General features: G+C 39.9%; 1 protein-coding gene and 1 long non-coding RNA gene across 6 annotated transcripts in view; one reads left to right on the top strand and one right to left on the bottom strand.

Annotated features, from left to right (window-relative positions):
• Positions 1 to 100: 100 nt before the first annotated feature.
• Positions 101 to 13,892, bottom strand: PLK4 (polo like kinase 4). Of its 3 annotated transcripts, none has more exons than XM_015861250.3 (16): positions 13,695 to 13,892; positions 13,095 to 13,190; positions 12,267 to 12,362; positions 12,060 to 12,174; positions 9,693 to 10,725; positions 8,702 to 8,802; positions 6,984 to 7,354; positions 5,975 to 6,079; positions 5,557 to 5,659; positions 4,969 to 5,118; positions 3,990 to 4,120; positions 3,157 to 3,248; positions 2,649 to 2,787; positions 1,843 to 1,983; positions 1,308 to 1,414; positions 101 to 691 (listed from the first exon to the last, which is right to left on the bottom strand). In XM_015861250.3, the coding sequence occupies exons 1-16, from the start codon at positions 13,722 to 13,724 to the stop codon at positions 592 to 594; spliced, it is 2,910 nt and encodes a 969-aa protein (XP_015716736.2). In that variant the 5' UTR covers positions 13,725 to 13,892; the 3' UTR covers positions 101 to 591. The 3 variants fall into 3 exon arrangements, with proteins under 3 accessions (XP_015716736.2, XP_085402667.1, XP_032300471.2); XM_085546541.1 differs by having other exon boundaries at positions 12,267 to 12,358; positions 13,695 to 13,883; XM_032444580.2 differs by lacking the exon at positions 13,695 to 13,892 and adding an exon at positions 13,292 to 13,431.
• Positions 13,893 to 17,143: 3,251 nt separating this feature from the next.
• Positions 17,144 to 21,828, top strand: part of LOC107313224 (uncharacterized) — a 61,479-nt gene continuing 56,794 nt past the window's right edge. For all 3 annotated transcript variants that reach the window (XR_014945793.1, XR_014945792.1, XR_001554866.3), the window contains exon 1: positions 17,144 to 17,336. This is a non-coding gene — a long non-coding RNA (uncharacterized LOC107313224). The remainder of the gene's footprint in view (positions 17,337 to 21,828) is intronic.

Here is a 21,828-nt window from a genome sequence, read left to right as displayed (position 1 = left end):
ACATATGATGCTCTAAAATAACACATCTGCTTCTGGTACAGTTGAACTTTCCAACTTATGGGAAAGGGGTCTCTGAACTTGAATATGAAACAAAGAGAGCTGGACGCTTACCACTGCATTTATTTTTTGGGGGTATAAAATGCTTGTGCAGGGAATTCAAAAGCTGCTGCTACAAAAATAAAAACAAAAAGGTATAAAACATGTACATATTTACATATATTACTTGTAAGATATAAAAATACAAGTTATATACAAACACAAACACTTCAACAGCACAGGTATGTTTTCCTTGATCATCATCACTGAGTAAGCAGTGGGGAAAAAAAATAGAAAAGAGATTACTTCAGAAAACGTGAGGTCATTTAGAACAAAATTGCTCAATGTTTTGCTTGAGCAAGTTTATCCATCATTTTAAGGAAAAATGTGCTTGAAAAGTATCTTACAAAAAATTGTAGAACAACCCTTCCCTTCCTATTTTTTTTTTAACCAGTATTTTGAAGAATTTCGGGATAAGCTTAGTAAAATCAGTCACTTTCATGTCAGTGAGTGTGTTTATTAAGCTCTTGTGCCCGAAGACCTGCTTTGCTTTTATCAGTGGGGACCAGTTGGATTGGTAAACATCACAAGAATAGAAGACAGACAGTGCAACTTCTCTTTGATGTATTCTGGCAACTTATCATTTTCTCCATACCTGCAAAGGCAAATAAGAACATCACATTTGAAATGCAAACCTCTAAATCAGGTACGTATATGTAAATAGATAAACAAATTAACTGGAGCTTAATGGCTTAAGTCCTGTTTGCCTCCAATCCCTATATGTATTTAACTGAAAAAGTATTTCCAGATAAGAATATTTCATCTAAAAAATGCTGATAAGCAACAATTATATCCTGATCACATGTTACCATCTTCAACTTCACATAGAGGAAACATATTACTGAATAGCTGTATGAGTAAGACAAGTGCCCTGCATCCAAAATCTATCCAAAACTTCATCTGAGCACTTCTAGTCTATGCATCGACATTGATATTCTATCTCCCTAATGCATTTTCCCTAAACTAGAAGTATCTTAAGAGGAAAAAAACAACAGTGAAAAGGATTAAGGATAAAGGATCGTTTTCCCCTTCCTCTTTTTAATACTATACACAAACAGCAGCTGTTTCCTGAGACCAAGCAGTAGACTTCATTGCCAGGTATTGGTTTTTGGTTTTTGTTTTTTTTTGTGTTATCTTAAATTCTAAGCTTTTTTTTTTTAACAGCAACAAAAAGTAGCAGTTTACTTATTTCAAGCAGTAGTGAGACTCACCTAGTAGTCTGGCCTTCTGGAGAGGTGTAAGTGATAGAAGAAACACCTGCTTGGGCTACCAGTTGGGATCCATCATTAAACTGAACCCATACTGCTCCACTGGTCAGCTAATAAGAGCACAGTATCATTTGGAAAGATAAAAACCAAAGATCACACATTTAGAATTACTCTGTCAAATGAAGCTGAAATGCTTTGTCAGTACACCTTTACTTCTACATAAGCAAACAGAATTTTAACAACTTCAGCTTTTACCTAGAGGGGAATATGAATGATAGAAGGCACTCTAATAGGCAATAGTAGCCATAAGAAATCAGTGACAGCTGCAACTGAAATACTCAACTGGCATTACTTTGGTTTTTCAGTTTATGTAGTTCAGCAGAGTATTTATCTAACATGCTTACTTGACAGGATCTTTCCACAATTCTCCAGTCTCTGTAGCAGAGCACAACTCTATCTATATATACACTTCACAGATCATGTTTGAAAAGTTCATTATTTCAAAAGAAAGAACAAAGAATAGACTCTTATCTCTCACCTGCGAAGCCCAACCAACATTTTTCACAAAGACTGATTTTAAAAGCTGAGCTGAATTTGGGCTGCATTCTGTCTGATGAACAGAGGAGCACGGACTTTCAGCAGCATTGGCCATAAATGCAGACTTTTCATATGACACCACCTAAAATCCAGAAATAACAGCATTAGCAGTCTTACTGTTAAGACCAACAGATTATACACCAACTATAGTGGCTAATTACCACCCTTGTTTCTTTAATCTTTTCCTATGTTCAGAGAGATTTAGCCTATATGCTTCATTTAACAGCATTACATTGTAAAAGCCCATGAGATTTCAGAGGACTTTTTCTACACTAAGGCTCAGTATTAGAACAGTTTTTTCACCCATTCCCCATTATCACAGAGGAAAAACTTCACCCTAAGGAGACTTCTGACATAAAATTCATTGTTCCAGCATTTGATTGTTAGGAAGTTCCATCCATCTTTAAGAAAATTGTTCAGCACAGAGTCTGTTAGAGATAAATATTTACACTCACACTTAAAAATGTGGCACCTTTTCTGAATGTTTCAGAACATCTCTGTGTAGCATGAGAAAGCAATTTCCAAACTACGTTCCCAGGAAACACTTGTGAGAAAGCTTTGGAGGACATCATTGGAGAAGTCCATTTCAAATCCAGACAGCAAGTTAATTGAAAGCAAAAGTCTCTAGTCAAGATGCTCACAGATGGCTAGAAAAGGCATGCATCCATAATAATTACATTACTTCAAACAGACTGGCAGTTTTTCAGTTCCTACTGAACAGTCTTCGCTGTATGTTCATGTACTTACAGGAGTACAGTTTGCAGTTGGAACTGGAGTAGAACTGGCAACTGTATTTCTATCCAGTGCCATAACTTCTTTTGAACAGTTGTTCTTGTCCAACATTAGAGGCAGTAGAGCCCTTGGAGATTCAGCATTGCCAGGTTTTCTGGAAAAAAAAAAAAAAAAGAGACAATGAGGAAAATTACCTTTACAAAAGGGATAAAAGAAATAAGTGAGAAGACCTAGCTTTCCATTCCATAAACCACAAACTACACCTGATGTCACCAGTATTCCACAGACTTGTTAGTCTAGCTGTTTGGTTAAGTCTAAATTTATAAGGATTTTTTGGTCCTAGTATCAAAGAAAAGTGTGCAGGACCAAACCAGCATTTTTATATGTGCCATAATGTTAATGATTATCTTGCTAATGACTATGAACCTTTGTGAAACAACCCTGGCTTCTGCTTACTTTAGCTGCAGAAGGCTGCTTAGTAGGAATAATCAAATGCATAAATGTGTAATGGTAAAGATGTTACCTTCCAACAATTATTGGAAAAAACGGAACACTTTCGCTCCTTTTTTCTTCTTCCAAAATAGCAGATTCCAGTGCAAGGCATATACGATGTCCCTGGAATGAAGTAGAGCTTGTTCAAGTTTAACTGAGAACAGTCTAATTGTTTCACACGTTTACTGTGGCAGGTGAGCCTATGTAGAGAAATGCTTTCTTATAGAGCATTGATTATAGCCATGAATGCCATTAAAAAACAAACAAACAAACAACACACACAACTATAGTACCACAAGACTCCCTGGTAACTTCAGCACATTTGGCATTATGCTCTTAATCCACACCTCCTCCACTTTCAGAAGGACGAGGGGAATAACAGATCCTTACATTCCATTCAGAAAGTCACAGAACAGAAGACGGGCTGAATTAGAAGTTTTTTTTGACATTTTTACCACTTCAAGTTCAAAGACATAATAGCTACTCTTGTGACTGCTAATTGGGTGACATGAAACATGAGAAGGGATAGCAGGCAACCCAGTTAAACACTAGCAGTTCTGTTGTCTCCCAAAGAACTATATAAAGCAGCTTTGTGTGTTCTGTTTAACCCCTTCAATAAGCAGAGAAACACTCCAGTAAGAATTTCCTCCAAGTCTTAATCATGCAGCAAGTGTAACTGTTATCCCTACATCAATATTTGCTCTTTAACAAAACAAACAAAATTAACAGCCACCATAAGCCCTTTCCCACCTCCCATCACTGCAATGCAAAATATGCTAAGTGACATTAGAAGCACATTTCTGAGAGAATATCTAATTTCTTAAGGCTGCTTCGCATTTGAAAAAGCAACACCGAGCCATTTACCTCATTTGCATGATCCATATATACTTGCATTTCCTTCTTCAAACCTGTTTCATTTTCTCCTTTCAAAGTGAAGGATTTCCCTGATTTCTCAATCACACGAGTTATACCAGCTGTCTTGTGTATCTTTGCTCCTGTAAAAAGCATTATCTAGCGTGATTTGCACACAATGCCAGTATCTATGAAATACACATCCCTGCCATTACACGCCAGTGAATTGAAACGCAATTCATCAACTTAGAAATTGCTTGAATAATAAAACCACCTCTGGATGAGCTCTCAAATCAAACATTACTTAAATTAGGACTGTGACATTAGCAGAATACCTTCTATGCTCAGAGATCACTACTTAAGTAGCCTGAATCATGCATTTATTATGTTTTAAGAACCACCTTTCGAATCATTCATCTGAGATAAGATGAGCGTACCTAACAGCATTGCCAAAAATTGGTTGAGTATGATCTATTAGTATTTGATGCCATTCTTTCAAATGGCAGCTCTTTAGAGTCACAGAACTGTTACTAAATAATTTTTAAATGGTAGCTTTCATTGAGGTTTATCTGTATGAGGCAAATCCAACTAGTTCACCAAAATCCATGGTAAGAAAACAACAGTCAGCACAGTCTGGTTTATCGAATGTACAGCTGGAGATGGCCATCTGCTTTCTGAAGTTAACAGTGGAAAATAAAGGCAAGCTTGGAGGAGCAGGGACACACCTTTTAGTAAGCAGGTTAACTCCCAAAGGTAGAGCCAAAGATGATCTCATAGAAGAAAACATGTAGGTCAATAATACCTTTGTAATGCACTCACTGAAGAAGATAGCAGAAGCAAACTAATGAATAAACTGATCTTTGAGTGCTAGAATAAAGACGGAGCAATACAGATCATGTTTCTTCCATTTATTCAACCAGAAGCATCCACTGTTTAACAGTATTTCGGTGTTTAAATATCACTTTGCATAATTGCAAAAATGAATACATACCATCATAAAAACATACTTCAACATCTGCAGGAGGTGAATTTTCCATCAACATGCACTTGGCATATCTTGTGTAGAACGTAACTTTGGGGGTTTTTGTTCTCACTAACTGCACAAACTTGGCTGCATACTGGTACTTTTTCCAGTACTTTTCTAAAACAGAAGAACACTATTTTAAAGCATTTATTGTTTGTCAGACCAAATGCTTTCAAATCTTTTACCCCTTCTCACCCCACACTATGTAAATATTACGAAGTGCAAATTAGAGATAATACTTTTTAAAGTTTACTTGATATTTCTTCAAATCATATTTAAACAGTTTCCAATGTGATTACTACAAAATATGGGAATCTCAAGCTTAGTACACTGCATTGTAAAGAGGTTAAGCAGTCCCTCATTATTTCCATACAAATCACTGAAAACATTTGTTTACATTCTCAGCAAATTTAAGTTTCCAGAGAAACTACTTAGACTCTTATTCTGAAGAGAGTTTCATCCTCCTGATTAATCTGAGAAGCAGAGGGTAAAAGCTGATCTCCAGATTCATATAAGCATCGGGTGAATCATCGTCATTTAAAAATGTCACATTACCTGGCAAGTTGTCAAAGTTGTACATACAGCTGTCTTCAGGAGGAATGGGCGGCTTGTCGTCAAGAAGGAAGCCTCTTCCTTCATTCGGGTGATAAACTGCAATCTACAAAAGAAGGAAAAAATGTATTTACAGTTGCAACTCCCATGGAAGTAAGGCACAGTTTAATGTAATTTGCAATTAACTGCTCTGCTCCTCTAAGAGATTATTTAACAGCAGCAGCTTTCAACAATGCTTCACTGTTCCATATGTCCAAATCCATATGGCTGTGCTATGGCAGTGCATGGAAGGGAGAACTTAGATGTCTGCACATACAGTGACAAAGCATTTCCAGGCACATATCTGCCTAAATGAAAATTAATTTTAAAAAAAAATGCAGTAAACAATTGGAGTAACATTAAATAAACTACAAATTCTCACCGTATTTCCATCACAAGATATTCTGAGAACTTCTTTCACAAATTCTTGTGAATGGTGTTCTTTTATAAACTCCATACACACCTCCCCAGTGTCCAGAATGCTCACCTAGAAAATTTGAAACAAAACCAGCAGTAAAACTCAAGGAAATTTACTTTCTAGCAGGCTGAGTTACCATTTTTTCCACAGACATCTTATAAACACAGCTCTATTCTAGAAACATAAGCAATAGAGTATTTCTGGAATATACTGCAAACTGATACATGCTTCTCACATCAACTTCTACTCTTAGTGCTGTTAATACAGAATGCTTCCTCGTGGCACAGACATGCTCAGGGAGGATGTGGCTTACAAACTGACAAAGCAAACCAAGACAGGTCAGCTCTATTATGCTCTTAAAATAATAAAAAAGAATGGAGGAGGGAGAAGAGATGAGCAAGAGTGTAGGAAACAGAACAAATGGCAGAAAAGTGACAGCAGGAAGAGCAACCAGAACACTCGCACCATCAGCAGGGATTAATGGAACTTGATTTGTTTTCTCTCTCATTTAGAAGAAAGGAAAAAAGCAGCACTTAAGGAAAAAATGTTCAAGTACTGGAGAGTAAGACTATTTTCATACCTAATCCACTTATTTACCTGATCTGTAAAAGTGTTTGTGTTTTAATCACATCAAAAGTTTAAATGCAACTTGCAAAGATAAGCAGTACAGATATTTAAAACAGTAGGGAACATAAATGTGGTCAGTAGTTCTTATGTCTTCTTGTAGTTTCTTTGTATGTAGAAGCAATGCAACAAAAGTATTTGCTAGGAGTGGCCACAAGGTTGCAGTATTCCATATTCAGAAAAACTAAAATGAATTTTACCCATAGCTTTGAATTATGAGTAGAACAAATTCATATAATTTAACTTCACCTGTAAATTTTAAGGAAAAACGTTTAAAAAAAAAATCACCAGGGAAATCAGAAAAGACATCCACATATTTACAACTTCAGTTTTAAAAACTGATACATACCACTGCATTTTTTGTTTTTTGCCTGATTGGTTTTAGCCTGTAAGCACTGAGAGGTGATACTATACTCCGCAGCGTAGGCTTCTGACGTGCTGGTGGTTCTTTGCCCCAGGCTTGGTTTTGTTCTGAAGCTGGCCAAAGGCCACACGAAGATGACTGAACTTTCTCAGGTTGGCAGAGAACTTCAGAAATATATTTGTTTGGGTTTCTCTGATTTAAAGAGTTTGAGCAATCACGGGAAGCATCACGATTCTGTATATCTTTTAAGGTGTTCCATCCATTTCTCGATGCATCTTGCTGCACATCCAGATGATACCGAAAGCCTCCATGTGTGTTACTATTACTAGTTAGGTCTTCAGGAGGTCTCAGCTGAGCTGAAAGCATCATAGAAGAACATTGGAGATTTAAAGTCTCCGTAAGCAAAAATTAATAAAAAAAAGCTACTATATTTTGAAAAACTCTTAAAAATGTTAGGCAGCTTATTTAAGCAGGCAACGTGATTTCTTTAATACTCAGTCCAAACTATACTGGTCCTCATCGAATTTCAGTGGTTATTTTAAATCAAGTTTATTTGAAATTAAGGCTGACATAAACATATCTGTTACGACAATCTTAATCTGTGTCACATCACCTCACAAAAGCACTGTGAAACAAAATGCTAAGATTTCAATAATCAGTCTGTTGGAAGATAATTAATCAGGTGCCATCCAGATAACCATAAGATTCACATATTTGTTAGCTAATCTGAAACATCATGTTTAACATCAACTGGGTTTTTAGTATTCCAAATGTTAAATGTGCATGTGAGAAGCCTTCCAGTTACTTGTTTAAAAGAAAAAAAAAACAGACTATATTTTTAAACTTAAGCTTCCTATAACCTGCTTCTCTACTTCTGATATTTAAGCCTGTGACTAAGGGCTCAAATAACAAAGGTGCCTCACCCAAATAAGCAACCCACTCCTGCCATGTTGTAGAACAGCTGAGAAGCGACCAAAAATTAAATAGGATTATTTGGACCATGTGTCACATGATTCCAGTTTCCTATAGATAGGAAGGTAAGGAGTCCAGTAATACCAGACCAAAAAAAAAGGTGTGAATGGATTTATGATTTAGTTTTATGATCAGATTTCATTACTGGAAAATGATGCAACATAATGCGTGACAAGAACACCTCCTTCCCTTCTGTGCCTTTTGTCCTTTCCTCCACCCCTCCTTCTGCAGCCTCATTACCTTTCTTTCACTGAGTTCATATTTTCTTTCAAGGCTTATTTATTGGCCCATCTAAACTAGCAGAGCTTTAGAATCACCTGCCAATCTTGTCATTTTATTTACAAGTTCAGGTAAGAGCTGAATAATTGGGGTAAGTTCTAAATAAACGGTTTTCTTCTTTGTGCCTTTGTTTGTTTTTGCTGAAATGCTAAAAAACAAAAAGAACGGAACTACATTTTGGGAAGCTAAACATACAAATATCAGTTTTTTCACTCGTCTGAAGGCAGTTGCATATAACTCATTATATCATTATTGGGAAGAGTACTATCTAAAAAACCTTCTAAAGTCCAGTCACCAATATTTAGGATGCTAGTATTACACCCCACCATCACAGTTATGTGGCCAATACCTTTCATCCTAAGTTCAAACAAAATTTGGAAAAACAACAGTAATCGTTACAGGTTACAACTCTACCTTGAGTGCAAAGATACATAACTGGATTAGTAACTCACCATTTGTCTGCATGCTTCCAAGCCATTGCTGCATGGTTTCAGCCTGGGACTTCTGCTCTAACAAACCAAGAGGGGGCTTCATTGGATAGAGAAAATTTGAGCTGCAAAATAGAAGTTACATGTGTAATCAAGTTTTCATCAACAACTTGAACAAATGTTGCAATGTTACAGATGAGGAATAACGACACAAAATACATCTTATATTGCAATAGGAAGGTAACTTCCGAGAATTCACAGACTGTTTATCAGAAAGAAAGGTTCGTATTGCACAGCAGCACACAGAAAACAAAGATCAGGCTTCTGTCTAACACCAAACACCCTAGCAGCCCTTGCACGTTTGACACCTGGGCTGGTTTGTATGCACTGAAGAGATCTGTCAAATGAGAGAAAGAAGCCAGAATTCTCATGCAGGAAATATAAACACAGAACTAAGTTTCAGGTCATTATCTTGATGTTTAGTTGTTTCCTCCTTTCCAGAACAGAAAGTGCTGCTCATTTTATAGTCCTTAACTTGTAGTTTTTTCTTTTTATTTTTTTTTTTTAATCTTTTCTTGGTATAACATTGCTAAAGATGAACTGAAATACCCCAGAGCAGCAAGTACATATGTTGGCAGTCATACATGGAATGACTTCTCCCCTCATCTGTGTCTCTTCTACAAAGAGAAGTCAGCAAGGGTCTCTACTACAGTCACTGGAGAACAAAGTACTCAGCTTGCTATACAAGGAAATAAACAATCAGTATAGCTCTACCAGGATGAGTAAAAGCTACAATCCAGTCTGTATACGTACTGCATCTAAGAACTGTAAGACAGGGAGCAGGGAGATGGTGAACCTCTCCATACCAAGAGCACTGAAGTATTACCCTTTATATGCCGTATTGAAGCTACAAGCATAAAGCCTTTTGGTACTTAATGCAATCTAGTTCCAAGAAAACAAAAGCTTTTAGCATAAGAAAACTCTAAATTTCATTGTAATAAAAGCTCATTCTTACTGTGGTTGATCTTTCACAGGTGGAGACATCTGCCCTTCAAAAGAGCCAGAACTACCAGAAGTCTTTTCCTTAAATATTTCTCCCATATCAGAATAGCTGTTCGCAGGTGAAAAGCATTCTGTGTTTTCTCTCGTTCCTCCTCTAGGCTTGGAAAGCAGTTCCAGGGAGTGACACCTCTCAATGATATTAGATATTCCTTGATTCTGACTGTGGGATGCGCCAGACCTATCTGAGGAGTGGGCTCTTCGGAGGTAGCGGGAATGTGGTCTCTCTTCACCAAGCTGCATGACTCTTCCCCTGCCACCTGTGCCAATTTCCTTCCCTTGAATTCCCCACTGATGAAAAGAACCGCTCCCATCTACAGATGAAGCGTTACTGGGATTCTTGCTTTTAGGGAAAAAAGTAATTTTATTTGGGAGTGGCTGTCCCACTAACAGCTTCTTCTTTTCCTTCAAGCAGCCACTGGTACTGATGCTGGAAGAGCCTGTAGAAGTGGTAGAAATGGTAGCATTCCCACTGTCCATGGAATCTTCTGAAGTTCCTGAATCTTTGCTCCGTGCAGAGCTACACCTGGACATAAAAGGATGATCCAACACAGAGGAAAGGCTCAAGCGATCTGCTGGATTTTTGCGAAGTAATTTATGTATAAGGTCTTGTGCCTCTCTGGACAAAAAGGCTGGCATTTCATAATCTGCTAATACTACTTTATTCAGTGTGTTCTTCACCGTGTCAGTGTCAAAAGGTGGCTTTCCAATAAGAAGAGTGTAAAACATACAGCCCAAAGACCATACATCAGACTCGAGTCCATGTGGACTCCTTGTGGCTATCTCTGGCGAAATGTAATTAGGAGTTCCACACATGGTATAATGCTTTTCATGAGGCATTTTCAACTGAGTTGCTAGTCCGAAATCAGCAATCTTGACGTTCATATTACTGGTGAGTAAGAGATTGGAAAGGGTGAGGTCCCGATGCAGTATTCCATGAGAATGAAGATACAGCATACCCGTGATAATTTGATGCAAGAAGTGTCGGGCTGTCAAAAGCAAAAGAACAAATGCGTTAGTGCAATAACTGAAATCATAGCTCTAAAAATAACAACCCTTTGAAATCTGCTGCTTGTCTCTCCTTTATCTTTTCTTAACTAGCGATGGATGTTAAAAGGGCATTTAAGTGTCACACTAATGAGATAGGAACAACACTTTCCACTTTTTTGCTTGAAGCAGCACAGCATTACTGTCTTCTACAGCAGTCCATAAAATAACATTCTGTAATGCAGTAGTCCAATTTGTTTCCATGATAACAGGAACATGCAATTACCGTAGGCCAACAGAAAACATTTCTGAAGTTTCCTTAAATTAGGCTTCTGAGAACTTGAATTTTTAAATTGCTCTCGTCAGAAACAAATAAATGCAGCCACACATCTTCACTATATGCAGGTTATAAAATACAAGAGACAACTTGGATATTTGTATTATCATCAGCAAACTGGCAAAGCTAGAAGTATTCCAGCTTCTCGTAACCTTCTATGTTTGTAATATTGGCATAATATTTCTATTCTCTTCCATTAGAAATTCAGGAAATATTCAAGCTGTAGCTTACATCAAGAACAGCAAAACCTCATCCAGGCTCAGACGGCATCATTTATTGTGATGAGTCTAATACAGCAATTTTAAGAATCATTCTTCTTAAAGCAAACAATTTACAATCCCTTTCTCTCTTTGCAGATGGCAACAACTGCAGAGGAACAAGTATTTGCAGAAATCATTTATCAAAGAACGAGCCTTTTTTTTCCTTCTAAATATAAGTCAGCAGTCTTATCAGCTCTCAGAACTAAGGTTCTGATTAGATGGACTACTTCTGTTGGAGCAGACAAGGATTAAACAGATGTCTGCGTAACAGCACCCCCCTTAATCCAGCTCTATGATAGCTTCCAAAAAAGTCTCTTATTACAGTATTACTTGCCCTTACATAACTTGCACAGAGTTAACAGCTTTATCTTCATTTACACACACACATGGAACACACTAAAGGGTTCCAATGATCCTACATAAGATGAGCTAGAAACTGAAAGACTAATACAGTGATTTGATGTACAAAGGTAAACTCTACCTTTTAGTAGGCACTGACATCTTTTCTAAAACCCCAAATAGCACAAGCTACTGTCAAAGGGTATAAAGAGAAACAAATGTACATAAATATTCAAGTGAAAATGTTTATCATATCTTACCTCCAGGTTAGCACTTCTCACAAGCTTTTAAGCTATACAGTTTCAGATTGATAGCAGTTTTAAATGTTCTTTCACTAGAAAGAAACTTACTGTATAACTCAAGATGTAAATACAAAGAAAGCTTCAAAGAAAATTCTCACCTTCATCTTCTGAAAAGGGTTTCTTTCTATTCTTTAAGTATCTACTCATTTCACCATTGTGACACATTTCAAGTATCAAGTACACATAGTTGCTATCTTCAAAATAGTTATAAAGCTAAAAAAATAAAACAAGGAAATTAGAATACTTGCAGACTATACAGAAAATCACATATGCTGCAGATACTGCTAAAAATACACTAATCTTACCTCAAGAATAGATGGATGCTTTAGCTGACAATGTATTTTTACCTCGTTCTGAACCCTTTGTACCATTCCCACTTTGTGCATGGCTTTTTTGTCTATCTGAAAATAGATCACAATATTTATCAAGTAGTGCAGCATTGATTACATACGTTTTGTTAATTGAACTCAAAATTTGAACTGTTCAGTGCATGTTTTGCCTGAAAACCCTGACATATAAGCAAGGTTTGAGCTTTGCTTACAAGATGCTTTTCATAAGCAAAGATCTTTGCAAAACAGAGGAAGACACAATTGTTCAAATAGTGAATAAACAGTAGCAAAATGTTGAGAGAAATCCAATGCTGAGTTTGCAAAGCACACATGCTAGTATTAAAAAAGTGGATAAATGCAATTATTATTAGTTGTAATTAAAGCTAGCAAAACATATTTGAAAAAAGGGATCCTTTTGTAGAGTTCTGCCCTTACAGCAAGGGAAACATTTAAAGGCTATCACAAGTTAAAGGGCTGCAAGCTCCTCTTGTGCTCAGGACCTCTCCAGCTAAACAGAGTCTAAACAATGTTTGTGTAAGTTCCATTTTCTGAACTACAATTACAGAGATGACTGTACAACCACGACTGAGTATCTCAGCTCAAGTCACTTTAACAGCAACGCTAACGCTTTCACTAGTTACCGATACAGGCTTTTTGATTGTGCTGCACCTTCCTGGACCAAACCGTGCTCTCAGCATCCGTTACCCAGAAACAAGGGGTCCGGGCACAGTCACCCTGACCTGCTGCAACCGTCCCTGCTGGGGACATCGAGAAGCTGCAGATTCCTCCAGCCGGCTGCCTTACCATTTTGATAGCCACTTCCAGGCCGGTTTTCAGGGATACCGCTCTGTAGACCCCGGCAAAGGAGCCCTTTCCCAGGAGGTTCCCCACCTTGAAGTCCTGCAACGCGAACACACAACCGCCGTCAGCCCCAGCGCGACGGACAGCGCGCCCCCGCAGAGGCCGGCAGCGCACAGCCGCCGGAGCGCCGCGCTCAGTACCTGCACGGAGCCCTCGGGGCCGCGCGAGCAGCCGGCGGCAGAGCCGCTCAGCGCCGTACCCGGCATCATCCTCCCCGCGCCGCCGCTCGCCTCACACTGCGCCCCTCACACTGCGCCCGTGGCTCCCCGTGGCGTTGCGGAGCAGCCGCGTTCCCGCCGCCCGACCCGCCGCTCCCGGGGGAGCCCGCCGCGACGCCGCTGCCATGGCAGCGCCACACACGGCGCCTCGAGCCGCCCGGGGCCGGGCTCGGACCGCGCCCCGCCTCAGGGCGGCCCCCCGCCGCACTAACCGCCGCGTCGGCCCCGGCGACCGCCTCCCGCCCGGGAAGGGGACGGTCGCGCCCCGCTCGGCCTCGCCCACGGCAAATGGCGGGGCGGCCCGAGCCGGGCCCCCGCGTCCCACCTCTATCGTCTCGCCGATGCAGGTCGCCATAGCGCCGGCCGCTCTCCTCGGGTCTCGCTAGGGGTTCTCCTCGGGGCCTCGGGCGCGGCTCGCCATCAGGGCGCCCTCCGCCGCCCGCGTGCAGCCAGGCCTGCTCGCTCGCGGGCCCGGCGGCCGCCCCCCTCCCCCTGTGCCTCCATTTTGAAAACTCGCGCCGTTACCGCCCCGACTGCGTCTGACGCAATCACGTCGCCAGGCGTCGCCTGTGGCGCCAGCCTTCAATTGGGAGGGGGGGGAAGGGGGGCGTTGCGCATGCGCAGAGCCTCGTGCAGCCGTTCCCTGGCGGCCGTTAGGAGGCGCTGAGGTAAACACAGCCCTGCTGAGGGAACTGTGTGCAGTCAAACCATCCTTGATGGCTGTAAAATGCGTCCCTGATAATTGTGGGTAAGTGTTATGTGCCAGCTGCTGACAGTCCTTAAATGTAAAACGGAAACCGTGTGGCTGTGCACCATTAACATCATCAGTGGTTTGAGTAATTAGTTTGGAACATCATGCAAAAGACAACATTTGTAGTTAGAGATCATGCCTTTTAATATTAGCCACTGTAGCTGGAGAAGCTTATGTGCTTCGGGGCACAGGCTAACTTTATGAGCGATGATAATTGCCTTGCTATTGAAATTAACCTGGGTCTAGTGAAATTAACCTGGGTCTAGTGAGGCAAATCAACTTTGACCTTGAACAGAATGGCAGAGGTGCAGTGTCAGTGCTTACACAAATGTCCATGTAGATGGTGTCCTGCAGACTGATGGACACTACTATTGTCAGTACTGTCTTGTCATTTACTCTTTGTGCATGCAGTTTCTAGATAACTTAGTATGTGCTATCTTGTTGTCATGAAAAAAATAATGGAAAAAAAAGACAAGGGGCTCTGTGGCTCAGGCCTCTTCTGTTTTACACTGTAATCAGGTGTATTCAAACAGTGTTATATATCATGCAGACAGCATGATTTAAGGTGACTTTATTTAGGGCTAATTATCTTGTTCTCACCACTGTTCCAGTACCGATCCATAACTAATACTATGTACAAGATGTAGTCGTATTTCTGTGTGCTAGTTTAGATTGTAAGTAGCCAACAATTAGACACTTTACTGTGGTGAATTTGATAGAGTGTGAAGGTGATGAAATTGAGACTATTTCTGTGTTTATTTCTGACATTAGGAATATATAAGATTTTGCTGGATTGGACCACAAACAAACTTTTTAGCAGGCTTTTTTCATGTTAACATTCTTGATTAAAATTTGATTTTTGGTTTGATTTTAGCAAGCTATTTGTATAGGAAATAATTACTTCCAGACTGGAAGCAGTCAGTGCATTTATAAAGGTGTGTTAAAGGATATACGGATATGCTTGTGGAATCCATATAGGTAAGAATTAAATAAACGTGTTTATTCATCCACACTGGGAATACTCTGAGTGCTTGACCAGAAGGCACAAAGTTATAGTCTGCAAATGATCATCCGTCATTGTTAGTTGTTCTGCAGCTTTGCTGTGTCTTGGCAAGCAGGTTTTGTCATAGGAACCAAAAGCAAAGAGTAGCTGGAGAATTTCAAAAGAATCAAGTTGTGATATTCCATAAGCCTCCATCGTGCTCCAAGAACAGGTGAAGTTTGAATGAGAGAATCTATGGATTCTCCCCCCTGCCCCTTGCAGTGTTGCTGCCAAGGCTTGATTTCTTTAGCCAGGCAAATTAATACTAAGGCTGCATTTTGTGTGTCTTTGTAATTTGAGCATTTTAGAAGTTATTAAGTTGAAGCAGTTCTTCCTATTCACTGGTTTTCATTAACTGTGTTTATACATGAGGCTGCAGTGAGTCCCCAGGATCCTACAGTTAGTTGTGGAAGCTTATTCTGGTCTGCTTCAATGACCGAGGACATATCTAAATCTCAGTTTTGAGTCCCCTCACTGATTTGACCTTATTTTATCTCTGTTTTTTCTGGTTTATATGGTCTCTCACATCATCATCATACTGCAACTCAACATCAACTTAGCAACAAGAAGAAACTGGGTTAGGATTTCTGGATTAATTATTAAATGGTATTTGTCCTTTGAATTCCAAATCTTTTACCAGCCTACGCCAGATGTATATTATTGCAAAATACATCTGAACCGATTTGTTTAAGGGGGAAACCTCCCTCTGTTACTTTGCTGCAGTTGCTGTGAATAGAAGTACTGAAATGACATTGTTTTCTACACAGAAAAGAAGGAAGAGCAGTGATAGTGTATTTGCCTGGAAGGCCCACAGCACTGCAATCCAGTCTCCAGAGATCTCATTTCCATGTTAAACATGTCGAGTGACAATGACTGTGTCTTGCCTTTAGCTAGCTTGTCTTACTTGTTAATTACTCCCACTTTGAGTGTTCACTTTTATGCTGAAGCAAGTATACCTAGCTTTGGCTTCATGCCATTTAGTTCTATTTCTTTTCTGCTACAATAAAAATTGCCACCATGGTCAGATTTTAACAAAAAGTTAAGCACCTTTCTGAAGTTTAAGAATATGATGATGTATTTGCTTTGTAATGGAACTTCTGACTGAGCACTTCTGGTGTGTCAGGGGCAGTTTCTGTGGCCCTGTGTGGCTGGTGTTTGTTGTGCTGGTACCCTACATCTTCTTCTCCTTGGGTCTGCATTGATGTCTTATTCATCCATCTGTATCTCAGGTCATTCCTCTGTCTCTTAAAAATACTACTGCAACTTTATTTTTTTATTATTATCTGAAGTTTCCCTACATTTCAGCAGCTCAGCTTCAGTGTTCCCTGTATTTGAAAGACTGGAGAGATGGAGTCATTTATCATAGAATCATAGAAAGGCCTGGGTTGAAAAGGATCTCAAAGATCATCCAGTTTCTACCCCCTGCCATGGGTAGGGTTGCCAACCACTGGACCAGGCTGCTCAGAGCCACATCCAATCTGGCCTTGAATGTAGATAGTAGCATCAGATTTTTTGCCCCTCCGTTCTGTTATCTCAGAAGAGTGCCATCCTTTATTCTTCATTTTGTTTTGCCTTAAATTTAGAGCCAGCATAGATGCTCAGTTTCAGTAACAAATGAAAACTGTATGGCCTTCTAGACAGATGTTTCCCCAGCCAGACACATACACTGCTTGAAATTTGTAGAAAGGGCACTTCTTTTGAGTTGGGATTGCAATTAGTTAGCCTGAAAACTGTCCTTTTTTATATGAATATGTACAGTTGGCTTTTGTTTTAGGGTGTTTTCTCAGACTGAGAAGAGTTCAGCAGTAAAATCATCAGAATCTCATCAGAAACTGCAGAAGATTTGCTTTTTTCCATATAAACTTTGTACTCTACAGTAGTTCTTTGTTGAAACCGTTCCTTTCTGATACTACAGTATTTATTTAGTGGTGGCTCAGAATAAGATTGCTTTTAAAGGCTTAGTTTTTCTTGTGTAATACAGGGACGGTCAAGGTGACCTACTGCATTTAGAGGACATCTGCTGGCTCTTCACAGTATTCTGCTGGCAGTGACACTCAGCAAAAAAGGGTCACATCACATGGAGGATGACTCAGAGACATCATCCCTTCCCTCTTCGTGAACAGGGGAGATGGCTGTGCTTTTGAAGAAAGCTTTAGAAAACATGACAAGGTTTGGTGAGTTCTTTGATAACTTTGGGTCTATGTTTTTTAAGTTTGCTTAACTTCTCTTGCATAGAACTGCTTTAGTGTGTGAGAATGCTAGAAATAACATGTTCAGCTTGGGTGAAAGGAGAAAGGAAGGGAAATAAATCACATAATGTATTGTTCACTTTCTCAAGACTGTGAAGGTGTGGCACAGGAAGGTGCTGAAAGCATCCCTGTCAGGTTCTGCTTTGATGTGTTAACTTTATATGCTGAATGTTAGAATGAATTACACCTTAGCTTCGCAGCATATGCTCGAGAGATTGCTGTGGCCTGCTAGGGTGTGAGCTTGTCAGCAGTGTGCTTGTGCAGGAGTCTGTTTCAGCAGCAGCAAGCTGTTGAGGCAAAGAAGGGCAAGCAAGGCAGTGCAGGCACCATGGCTTGAGCTGCAAATCTGTCTGTGCGCATTAGCAGCTCGATAAATTCTACACAATTCTGTGAGTCTTCATCACTGGGAACCAAATCACAACCACTGTAAAGAAGAGGGACTTAGTTTTTAAAACTGAAGTTTGTAATTATAGAATCACAGAACTTTACTGAAAGTATTTAGAGGCATTTCTAGAGAGGGTATTTAGAGACATATTTAGAGGCACTTAGCCCTGCAAAGAAGGACCTGGGCGTCCTGGTGGATGAAAAGCTTAACATGAGCCAGTAGTTAGCTCTTGCAGCTCGGAAAGCAAATGGTATCCTGGGCTCCATTGGAAGAGGTGTGGCCAGCAGGGATAGGGAGGTGATTGTCCTTCTCTACTCTGCCCTTGTGAAGCCCCATCTGGAGCATTGTGTCCAGATCTGGTGCCCCTGGTACAAGAAAGAAAATTTTGCTTTTGGCTTTGTGTGATTTGGAACATATGACCCATTACTTATGATTATTACTCATGCCTTTAGTGTACGTAAATTTGTTTTCTATATTATAAACTGTCCATGTAAATGGACAAATGTAAAGTTTCACCGGTGACTCAGAAGAGAATATGAAAAAAAACACAAAAGCAAAGCCAACCAAAATTCCACACAAAGAAAACTGAACCTCAACTTTCTAAGTGCTGGCTTATGCAAGAATATGCTCATCACCTCATTCCACCTTGGACTTCATCTGTGTTTAATTCTGCATGCCAAAGTGCCTTGAGAAGAACACTGCAGCATTACTTCATTGTAGATGCTTTTTTTTTTCTTCATGTTAAGACTTCAGTCTCCAGTTTCTTAGTCATGAGCATACCAGTGCCCACTAGCCTACAGCTGAGACACAGGTGGAACTTCAGCTGCTTGACTTCAGGTCTGCAAACCTTTTCCTCTTGTGTTTCTTGATCTTTTCTCTTGGCAGATGAGCAACTCATTACACTGGAGGTGTGAGTCCACAGATACACATATTGGCTGAAGCATATGCTGAATGTAGTCTAGTACATGAGGATTCATTAGTCTGTTGTTTTTTATCCTTGCATGATGCAGTGTTTCCCCCCCTCCAGATATGTTGCCTTACATATTAGTTTATTTAGATGCTCACTCGAGGTTTCTTTGGTCTATCTTTTTGAATGTTCAGTTGCCAGCAGAGGATATAAGCTCCAGGGTTGACAGCTAGTCCTGTTTGCAAATGTAGACTGCTCCATGAGGCACAGTTCCTTTGTTAGTGATGTTTCGAAGCTATATGGAATTACACAACAGTCATGAGAGTAAATACTGTCTTAAGTCATTTTAAATTCTTTTTCTAATTAGCATTTGTCCTTATATATATTTTCAGAAGTCAGCTCATTGCTTTTACCTGTGCACTGAGCTTCCTGTGAGCAGGTTTTGCATGTTTCATAGGATGCAGTAAGACCACTGAATAGAAAACAACTGGATTTTCAACTGCACTGTCATACCTCCATGCAAGAAGACGTGAGCATTGTAAGCAGTGCTTTTGATGACAAATGGATCATTCCTCTCTGAACAGTCTGTCCAAATTAGCAAAAATGCAACCTATTGAGTAACCTTTTATTTTAAGACTTCCTGGATGAAAAAGAAGGGAAGGAAAAAAGAAGGGGAAAAGAGAACGGAATGGAGGAGAAGGGGAACGAGAAGGGAAAGGAAAGGGAAAGGTGAATTAAACTGCCTTCTGGAATGTTCTGATTGGTTTGGTTTATCAAAAGAGAACAAATGGATTTACCCTGAGCTTTGCGCTCCTCAGCAGTAAAGCTACCTAAATTTTAGGAGGAAACATATGTACCTGGTACATACAGGATAGTACTATGAAGCATCTTCTTTTGTGCTATCAGCATTTTCCACTGAGGCATCAAATGTTACCTACCATTACATGAAGCACAGAAGATTCCCGAGTGAGTTAATGATCTGCAGTGGCCATCTCTGTAATCCTGGGAGATGAAACAACCATCAGCATCTGTGTAACTGCATAGGTGTACCCAGCTATAACCCCCCCAGCTTCCTCTAAAGAGAGTTTAGCAGCAAAAATGGTAAGATTTCTGTGGGTTTTAGCAATAGAGCAGGTCAGTAACGTAATGCACGCAGGTTTTGTCCACAATCTTGGCTGAGAACTTGTTGAATATCCCTGCTTAAACCATGGAGCTTCAGAAGTAAACATAAGACATCCCTTCCCAAGGGCATGAACTGTAATGGATTACATTCAGCTCTAAACATAAACAAATGTAATTCCACTGAAATTAGAAAATGGGCATTGCTTCGTACAAAGGTTAAATTTGATTCCTACACTGGGGACTAAGATTCTCAAAAATCATTGTTACATTTTTTCTGTGACATTACCAGCTTGGTAGCACACAGCCTTACTCATAGTGAGCAGCAAGGAGAACAAGAATAATCTTGGTGAGGTTTTTTCCCAGTAAAACTCACATACTGTCAGGTTGTATTTTTTACTGCATGTTCCAGACTCAGGAATAATTTGGCCAAACAGTTTCACATTTGCACCACTGCTTGTGCATCAGTGCCTGTCCAGCATTAGCAGGGCCTAACAGTAGGCCTGGATTTCAGGGTTGAAATTGGCATAGGTATCCTTATAGTATAACAGGTACATGGAGCAGCAGGTTTTGCTTTGAAACTCCATCCTTAAATAAATGCCCATGCTGAGCTTTAATTACTGAGCTCTTAGTTCTCCTCCCTGATACTCAGTCCTGCCAACAAGAAACCAGACTGGTTTTCCTTGAGAACTTTCCATGGCATGTTTATACCCATGACATTTTATTTCTTAAGGCTGAGAAACAATAGCATTGCTGCAGTACAGTCTCTATTTTTTTCTTTCAGGAGCCTGAGCTTTTTTATTATAATTTTCAGTATTTTTTTATTTTTTTTTTTCACTTCAGTTTCATGTCATGCAGCTGTTGGGAATGACATTTCCCTCTAGAGAAGTTTTTGCTTTCTGCTTTAGCATGTTCAGAGGAAATGCGCACAAGCTGATGTCAGACTATGAGCTGTGAGGCTGGGAGTTGGACAGGTCTCTTGGGAGCTGTGTCAGCATTGATGCCTTGTTGGCAGAGGCGTGGGCTGCAACTCCCCTTTGTCCACCTGACAGCAAGTTCTCCAGGGGCAGCATCTGTTTCAAACCAAGAGAGCTCCATGCCATAACTGTGTCTCCACCACAGCCATGCTGATCCAGATTCACTTCTATGCTAGTGAAAATCCATTTATTTCAAAGAGGTATACGTGTTGTTTAAATCCCTATCTTTAAGAAACAGGTCAAACTTGTCAGCCACATGATTCAGTTTACTCATCTGTAAAACTGACATGTTTTTTCCTTGGCTCAGGAGTGTGGGTGGAGGAATTTTGCAATGTATGTGAATTAAAAAAATAGCTTGTGCTAAGAGTGATTGTTTCTGAAACACTGGCTATTAGATCTATTCTGGATTGAATAAAACCTTGGCACGTCACAAGGTTGTTTTTTTCCCCTGCCCAATACATGCTTATGGGCATTCCAGCTTTGATCCTTTCCATGGAGTTACAGCTTTACAGCAACATGCCTTAGTCTAGCTTACAGGACTACCACACTGCTTATATAAATGCCATCAAAGCTGGGCAGGTATTCTGTTTCTGCCTATTGTGCTGGACAATGACACTAGGTACCACAAAGATGTTATTCAGTGGAATTTCACCACTTGTGCCAGCATAAACTTTTTTCCTCCTTATCTTTTGTATCTCTTTGTGATGTTATTGTATCAGTAACTTTGTCTGGTGCAGTCAAATCCTGCCTCTGTAGATAGCACCTGCAAGATTAGCCACTGACTGAACGCTGGAGCCGGGATGACATCATGCCTGTATCATTATGGAAACAATTAGACCATTATTAAGACTTGCCAAGAGAGCAGACTTCTTGGTTCTAAGGTCTACCATACTTCTTGTTGTATGAAACATACTAGCTTGCATGAAAAATTCCTGTTCTTTATCCTTTTTTTTTCCCCAGATCATACATTACCATCTGCCCTTTTGGCTTCTAAAATTGGTTTATTGACATTATCCATAAAAACAAAAT

The sequence above is a fragment of the Coturnix japonica genome, chromosome 4 (genome assembly GCF_054131305.1).
Source record: "Coturnix japonica strain WE chromosome 4, WE-NBRP24, whole genome shotgun sequence".
Taxonomy (NCBI): domain Eukaryota; kingdom Metazoa; phylum Chordata; class Aves; order Galliformes; family Phasianidae; genus Coturnix; species Coturnix japonica.
Note: the sequence above shows the minus strand (reverse complement) of the source record. Positions and strands in the feature narration are given on the sequence as shown.